The sequence below is a fragment of the Zingiber officinale genome, chromosome 1B, assembly GCF_018446385.1.
Source record: "Zingiber officinale cultivar Zhangliang chromosome 1B, Zo_v1.1, whole genome shotgun sequence".
Lineage (NCBI taxonomy): Eukaryota > Viridiplantae > Streptophyta > Magnoliopsida > Zingiberales > Zingiberaceae > Zingiber > Zingiber officinale.
The window spans coordinates 136,309,605-136,318,422 of NC_055986.1; the positions used below are offsets into that span (position 1 = coordinate 136,309,605).

General features: G+C 36.5%; 1 protein-coding gene across 1 annotated transcript; it reads right to left on the bottom strand.

Annotated features, from left to right (window-relative positions):
• Positions 1-236: 236 nt before the first annotated feature.
• LOC121981116 (putative glucose-6-phosphate 1-epimerase) lies at positions 237-8,377 on the bottom strand. The gene is made up of 9 exons (XM_042533479.1): positions 8,179-8,377; positions 5,192-5,266; positions 3,600-3,656; positions 3,350-3,510; positions 3,117-3,257; positions 1,379-1,481; positions 1,201-1,300; positions 745-988; positions 237-455 (listed from the first exon to the last, which is right to left on the bottom strand). Exons 1-8 carry the CDS (start codon positions 8,284-8,286, stop codon positions 777-779), a joined length of 957 nt encoding a protein of 318 aa, XP_042389413.1. The 5' UTR covers positions 8,287-8,377; the 3' UTR covers positions 237-455; positions 745-776.
• Positions 8,378-8,818: the final 441 nt, after the last annotated feature.

Below are 8,818 nucleotides of genomic sequence, written 5' to 3' on the forward strand. Positions count from 1 at the left end.
GATTGTTTCCAGTCAATTATTTTTGTGAAACAAATTTAGCAATTTCATCTTCATTTTCAAACTTCTCGTTTCTCAGATCTCTCCCCCTCTTCCAGGACTAGACTACTTGCCGTTGGAAGCCTAGCAGGTGGAGCAGCTGCTCAACTCATCGGTCTCCGAAACCTTTCCTGCCGCCCTGAGAAGCACCAACTTATTGATTTGGTGGATTCTGGTAGCATAAAACTAAAGGCAAAAAGTACCAACATAAAAGAGGCAAGTGGAGACGCCTCTTAACTTTCTCATTAAACATATCAAATTCATGATTCAGGTTTGAAACTTCTGTCTAAGAGAGAGATACAGAACATTATTGTACAATTATTCCACTGAAACTTCGCTACAGCGAAGAAAAACCATGCAGAAGAACGAAGAACAGGGTCCAACGCTACCTCAAGCACCATTACCCAATAAAATAGTGCCTGCATTGACAACCAAAGGGAAAAAGATTAACATGGAACACTTGGCCAACTTAAAATTGTCTCAAAGTTATACTACGTCATCACAACGTAATGCATGAGCAAGCGCAAATGAATTAAAGATGATATCGCCAAGATCTAAATTTAGTTCTAGATACACTAGGTGATACCATATAATATTTCCCTCAAATAAGTAGAATAATTCAAATGGAAGTTGTCAGTTTATAACCATCTCACCTTCATGAGGCAATTATTGACACCAGCGTTTTTGCAAAAGTAAAAAAAAACATACCTGAGCACGAAATCAATGCTATATATTATCCTTCATCCTTGAAGAACTTTTTGAGGGTCTAGTTGCCCACTGCAGTAACTGGAAGGAACCGCAGAAAGCTCTAGCTTTCCCTTCCATTCCTCCCCAGGCTTCAAGGTGATGGGCTTCTCAATGGCAGCAGCTTCGACGCACAGCATACGCTTGTAGTCGTCATCTCCAAGATCTGGAATTGCTTTGGCCCTTTTATCCCAAGGGTTCCACACCACTGCAGTGGTTAAGAGAAGGTAATCTAAAATGGCATAATCTTTTTAGGAGCTCATGCTTCAAAGTGGGGCAAGCCTTTTGAAACATGAAAACATGGTTACTTAAGATGAAATGCCGGAATTATACTGTTTGATTGTCTTGCACGTATGCCGACTTCAATTATTCAGATCTTATAGGTAGTAATGACAAATAGAATTAAGGCGGCAAACTCACCAGCATCTGGAAGTCCATCTTTGCGCAAAACAAATGTTCGTTTCTTTTCATGATCTATGATCGCAATCTTGTCTGGTGTGCTCAAGTATATTTTGTCCACCTTTTGTGCAAAATAAATTAGCATAAAAATTATAGTTCAAACCTCAAAGTCAACCTGTCAAAATACTGATGGACTTACTTCAGCCTCAAAAGTAATTGCATCTCCTTGTTCTGTGAATCGTTCTCTCTCCTTCAAATTGTCAAAGTAGTCCAAGGTCTCAAGACCTTCAATCCGCACTTCACTAAAAATCAATTGCAATTGAAATCAAAAAGAAAATTTGTCATTAAGGTCGAACTGAAAAAAAAAATTCATGTCAATTATACCATATTCTGCCATATAAGTATAGAGCAATAGCATATTCTACCGGAAGTTAATAATAGTATTTAAATTGAATTGTTAGCACCCATTTTGGCAAAGTTAATTGTTGGAATTGCAAGGTTACAAACAAAGTCCTATATTTAAAACACAGAAAGATCATGGACTTATAAGGAAAAGATATTTCCATTGGCATGAGGTCTTTTGGGTTGAGTCCAAAAATAAATCCATGAGGGCTTAGACCAAAATGGACAATATCATATCATTGTAAAGATATCTAAATTTCGTCGAAGGTCTAACCGTTGACTGTGCACAAGAGCTATGGTCTAATCAAGCCATGTGAGTAAAATATTGACCTCGAATAAAGGAAATGAGGGCTCCCGTGTCCAGATCAGAGGACTAGACACCAAGCAAAGAGAAGCGTCAATTGCAACTAGACAAGGAAGTCTTAGTAGGTCATTTGGACCGAGGGGCAGTTGGACTGAGGGAGAAGGAAGTCCTAATAGGTTAGGTTGGACTAAAGGCCAGGGAGACCTAGAAAGTCAGTTGGACTAAGACGGGAAGACCAAGTAGGTCAGTTTGACCGAGGGGTGGGAAGACCTAGTAGGTCAGTTGGACCGAGGGACAAGAAGACCTGCTGGGTTGAGGATCAAACGTCAAACAAATAGGCTTTTCGCTTGAGGGGGGCATGTGGTCCTCCGTTTGTTTGTTTGTGTGTTTGGGGGCGGGGGATGGTTGTTAGGGTTGTAAATTGCAAACAAAGTCCCACATTGAAAACACATGGGAAAGATCATAAGCTTATAAAAAAAAAATATCTCCATTGGTATGAGACATTTTGGGTAGAGTCTAAAAAAAAAAATTCTATAAGGGTTTAAGCCTAAAGTGGACAATATCATACCATTGTAGAGATATGTGAATTCTTTTGGCCCTAACATTAATGACAACTTAGCTACTAGGAGAATAAAAGTGCATTTACCAAGTACTAGTACTAAACAAGCCTTGCAGAAGATCTACATTTATAATTTAAATCATCAACATCATTATCAAGTTGTATTTATCTCAGTTATTTGGGATTGAATCCTATCCCTACATTGAGCTATATGTTATATTACTAGAAATATTCAAACCAATTATCTTTCTTTTTACGTTAACTAATATTTTCTTTGTCCTTCTCTCCACCTTCCAGTAGTAGATTCCACTCCTAAGTAATAGAAATCTATTGGTATATATATATATCATGTCATCATATTGTTTTTCTCAGGCTGGGAACACAAATATCCCTAAAAAAATTTAAAACAATGATTGAAGTATTATTCATGTTAACTATATTCCAGAATAAGTTATCAAAGGGTTTCAGATGTCCGTGCACCATTGAGCTTGCTAGAACGGTATTAGTTTTACATCATTGTTAGTCCTTGTATTAGCACCAGAAATACTCTCCAACTTGTCTTTGGCTTAAAAATGGATATTAGGCATCATACAGTCCCTTGAGAAGATACTTTTAAAATAAACAAGTTACTTAGGGCATATTAAAAAAAATTACAAAAATGTGATTGGATACCTGATGTCAGACACAGAAAAATAAGTGTGATATGCAAATGTAAAAGAGAACGGTTTTCCATCTGCATTGGTATTCCTTATGCGTGGTATCAAGATAAGATCTCCCCCAGATGCCAAGGCAATTCTTAAGCGAAATTCATAACTGCAATTAAAGATTGACAATATTCTATCATAAACAAAAGAAACTTTGATCAAACCAACAAAAGAAAACAAAAAAATTGAAAGGAAAAAAACCTATGGGGCCAAATCTTGAAATCATCATCAGTTGGCTTAAGAATTAGATCAATAAAAGTCTTGATTAGGCTATTAGATACCAACGATGGTGGATCAGTGTCAATAGACCATATTTTGTTCCTGGCAAATCCATGTTGTTCAAGATTTCCATGGCTAGAAAACTGCACTTGCACAGAAACTCAAGGTAGTGCAGATCAAAAAATTGTGAGACGAAGCACATAGATTGAAAATATATAATAACAGCTCTTACCTGTGGAAAACAGATTGGGATACCACCACGTATAGCTTTAGGGGGTCTGAAAATAGCCTGCATATATTTAAAAAAATGTGTGATGCCAGAGCATATAGTAGCAAATAACAGCTTGTTAATCTGAGTATATAAATTATGATTCTAGAAGTGGCAGTTAATTGCCCCTATGTAGAGGGGTAATATACTAAACTAAATTATCTAAGAGGGCTGTATTTACTCAAGTTTTATCAGCATGGACTATGGACGTCCTATGAAACTACAAGTACCTTTTCTAGCAGCTAATCTGATCATGTCACTTCCAAATCATTTTAAATATTGCTTTTAACAAACAATGTCCGTAAAAATTTATACAATATAGCCTAGAAACACATGATAGGCATCTAGTTGACTAGTCAAGGTAGCAAGGCATCAAAATATGAAATAATAATATATTTCATGTATGGAATCTCCATTGCTGCAATTAGAGAACACCATAATGAAATAAAGTGGAGAAAGATTATTCAAGCTAAAGCTCACAGAGTCACAGGTCGAATATCAAGATTGAAAAGTTAGAAAAAGAAATAATACTTCAAAAAGATGGAGGAAAAAAGAAGTATAAACAAGATAAAGAATTGCATGTCAAGTAACTAAAAGAAGTGCTTGCCTGCAGCTGAAGATGAAAATATATACATGCATGTAAGTTAAAAAAAATAACACGTTTCATATAAAGATAGAAACCTTAAAGAGGATATAAATATAGAATAGCATTTCACTTAAATGACCATGAAGCAAAATAATGCCTCAACTATATACTGCTTCTGTTAAGATACGAAAAGGATAAACACTTTGTATAGTGTTGGGATATTACATGAGGCATGCAGATGGTAACATGAAAAGATGAATGTAAAGTGAAAAAAAAAACACAACCAAATATAGGAATGGTTCAACACCTTCATAGATTATTTCACTTAAATGACCATGAAGCAAAATAATGCCTCAACTATATCCTGCTTCTGTTAAGATATGAAAAGGATAAACAGTTTGTATAGTGTTGGGATATTGCATGAGGCATGCCGATGGTAACATGAAAAGATGAATGTAAAGTGGAAAAAAAAAACACAACCAAATATAGGAATGGTTCAACACCTTCATAGATGATAGTACTAGAACACTGCATGAGGAATATTTAGTATATAAAGCAAAATCCAAAGTGGCTTCAATAAATATATATTGATGAAGCTAGAGAATATGATTAAAAAGATGAGTTTCTTGAGTGTTTGCTAGGCGCCTCATTTGGGCACCTAGCATGTGCGACTGAAAGCCTGCAGTACACATGGAACGCCCGAAACAAATCTGAGCGCCCCGTGTGCACCCTGTCCCGCACGCTGAGCGCCTAAATGGGGGCGCCCAACATATCACTTGTGCGTGCGTGCGTGTGTGTGTGTGTGGAGAGAGAGAGAGAGAGAGAGAGAGAGAGAGAGTTGGGGCTCATGATTTCTTTTTCCTCAATCTTGTGTTCTATAACATTCCAATGGTGGCCAGTCATTACAGAATAATAGACACTTCAGGTATTGCAGCTAGGAAACTGATAAGTGGAGTTATTACAAGTACACCTTATTGCTGAGGAAAAGTAGCTCCTCTCCACGATCATTTTTCCAAGATGTCACATGGCCTCCAAATAAGTAGACCTGTAGATGGACCATGTGTTATTTAGACTATAACTATCAATTAACTGTGTCATAAATGCAGGAATCATCTTGCAAATAAATAATACAAATGAAACCTAAGCATAATAGACGAGAACCATGCACATAAGTAGGGATTTGATCTACAAAAATCCAAGGACCAGAGATGTTGAAGGATAAGCTTGCATAATAGACAAGAGAACCATGCACATAAGTAGGGATTTGATCTACAAAAATCCAAGGACCAGAGATGTTGAAGGATAAGCTTGCATAAAGTAGGGATTCGAACAATGATAAGATACCAGTGCTAGCAAACAGTGGGTTTGGAACACTATTACGTGCTATATCAGGTAGCACACTCAAAAAAAGAAAAGAAAACGGACTGAACTGCTCTAATTAATATGAAACTTACACCAGTTCTTTCTTGGACAGGAAATCAACCATTGGAATTGTAAAACTGTTTTCCTCAGTCATTGATGTATGAAAAAAGGTATTTTATTAGATAATGATCAACGAAAATGCGAAAGATAAGAGGGCAGAATTCAGTGCACCCTTCCCCTGAACCTTTGGAAAATTTTGAACTCTTTTTCCAGTAGAGTCAGTAATAGACACTCACTGGATATGACTTACAAGGCATTTCGTTGTCTAAATCTGACACGACATCAATTATCATGTGTAACCTCAACCAAGGAATATCACATCAGGTTCCAGGGGGAATCAACTAGTTAAATTAATGTTAGTATGTTTGCATAGGTTTATGTATTATTGCATTAGGTGGATGTCAGATTATTCTCTTTTAATTAGAATAATACAATTGTATCTCTCTCGAGTTATTTTTGAGGCCAGATTAAATCTTTAGGGCTAGGATTTCTTCCTTTTCAATCCCCTTGGAAGCATTTAGTGACTATAATATCAACCCATCAACTTCAGCAAAGAGCAGCACCCATCGAAGTAACTCAAAAACTGCATCAAAATTGTATCTTCTTTATCAGATTGGATTTTGTATTGTCAAAAAAAATCAATTTTGTAACGAATTGAACATCAATTAATATAAATGTTATTTGAGAAAGAGTGCTAGTTAATAATTGCATGAGTATGAGAAATGTAGAAGTTTAGTTCCGCATGATGTATCATGTCACAAGGTCTTATGAAAGGATCCTACATCTAATATATATAAGTGAAATTTTTCTCCTACAATTAGAATACAAAAACATTGTCCCTCTCAAACAGGTCAATTTAGATGCAATGCGGAAATGCATTCAATTATATTTTCTAGCAATTAAACTTTTCATACAAAAAATATATTGAACTGTAAAATTGTAGAATTGAAAACTAACAGAGTCCGCTCACCATTGAACTCAATTGACAAGTCTGAAATGTTGTTCATAGAACTATCCTAGAGAAAAATGTTTTATCTTGGTACTGATAATTTCAACTAGCACCTTGTAACTACAGATAGTGAATCTATAAATATCACAACAAGCACACATAGTGACATACTAAACACAAAAATATGAAAGGATTTTACATGGAAAATTCCCTAGACGAGTCAAGAGTTTAAAAACACCAGAGAAAAATGACTTTCAGATTAAAATCAGAGAGTGCACACTAGTGTTCTCCATACATCTATGTTAAACACACTGAATATTGAGTTTTAAGTTGACTCCTAGAGGGATTAGGATCATAAGTTCATATTAGGCCCAAATTGGATTAGTTGCGGGGCACCTAGCTGTTGGCAAATGTGCTGCTGCCTATGCATAGGGCCAGGAGCACTTGTTGCACACCTGAGTAGAGAAGAAAATGCCCCTACAGGTAGAAATAACTATGAACAATAATAAGCAAAATCAACCAATATGATGCAACAAAGAAGAAATAAAAAACAATTAAATAATTATATCCAAATCAGACCAAGTGGAAATCTTTTTAAAAAAATCACGTTGAAAGAATTTTGCTACTACATCCAACTTCCCACATCCACCCATGAATTATTTGCATACTCCACAACGCTCCAAAAGAGAGATACTACAACACATACACAATATGACAAATTCTTTTGAATGATAAACCTATTAAGAATTTAAGTATATAGATCAGTCTCTCCTAATAGATCAAGCTTTAAAGCTACCTAATTGCCAATCAAGTTTAACATATAACAGCGCAGAAGCCCTTTGTTCAGATCCTACTTACATAAAAATACTTCAAGACGTGAGAAAATAAAATTCAGTAAACCCTCCAAAACATGAAGGATGAGTATTAAAATTATAAATATATAGATAAATCTCTTTCCTACAACTCAAACCATTGGAGTATAAGCAGTTATTGTCAAACAAATTTAATATGGTAACAAATCCGTGGTCAAAACTACTCGTGGCAATTAATATTATCTCAACGATTAATATGTTGTATTTGGGAAGTCAAGTTTCCTAACAATTTGAACTTTTGAGCCACGTGACTAGCTTATCAACTTTAACAAAAACTAAGATAATTTACTATGGGTAATGCTGATTCCCATTTTTAAAACCCATATCAATGACTGAAAAAATTGTCACCTCAATTTGAGCTTTCAATAGAATAGTACTTTCCAAAGTCAAACCCACTTGCTCGGTTACTTTTCCCTGGAAGCCCATAAACTTATTTTCAAGATTTTTTTAGCACGACCGAATAGTATCCCTATCTCGCCCATCATGTCATTGGTCGGCTAAAATGTTCTTGTAAAGTCTAGGATAACGGGGACTCCGAAGTTCCGAAAGAGTTTCAGAGAGCAACAGTCGAGAATACAAGGAGGTCGATTCAGCGCAAACACCACAGAACAAGAGGCAAATGACCTCAAAAGTCTGAATCGCTTGTGGATAATCGAGAGGAACAGGTAAAATCAAATGACGAAACGATAAGGAATATGGAAGAGAAAGCAATACCTCGGCCGAGTTGCCTCGAGCCTCCCTCAGCACGATCTTGTCGAGGCCATTGACGCCCTTGCAGAGCTCCACCGACGGCTTCTCCCCCACCATGTCACGTTCTTCCATACACCAGCGAAACCCTAACCTCGCCTCGATCTTTCGCACTCCGAGGCGACGAAGCGAAAGATAGCACAAGTCGTAATGAACGCCCTCACTCCGCTGGTATATTTATAAGCAAGGAACAGCCGTTACGAGGCGTACATCGGCATCGGCTTAGCTTTCACGCACAATATTAAGTCACTCGAATGTGTTCACCCGGAACATAACCAGCTATTTGATTGGAATTCAACCGCAAAAGGGCATGATGGAATGATCATTTTAGAATTATTAATAATCATTAATTTTATAAATACATAATTGAGGAAATGGTTTTATAAGCATTGATAGGCCGAGATTTAATTTGTTTATATTTTAATAATAATAATAATAATAATATAATTGTTTTTGAGGCTGCTGTGTTGAGTGAAATGTGGCCCTGTGTAGTGGATAGAGGAACTTCCGCAGCCTCATTAGTTGGTGGGACCTCCACCGAAAGAGCATATGGAGCCGGACGAGAGGCACAAGTGGATAAATAACGAGATTTCTCACTTGGTCGGTT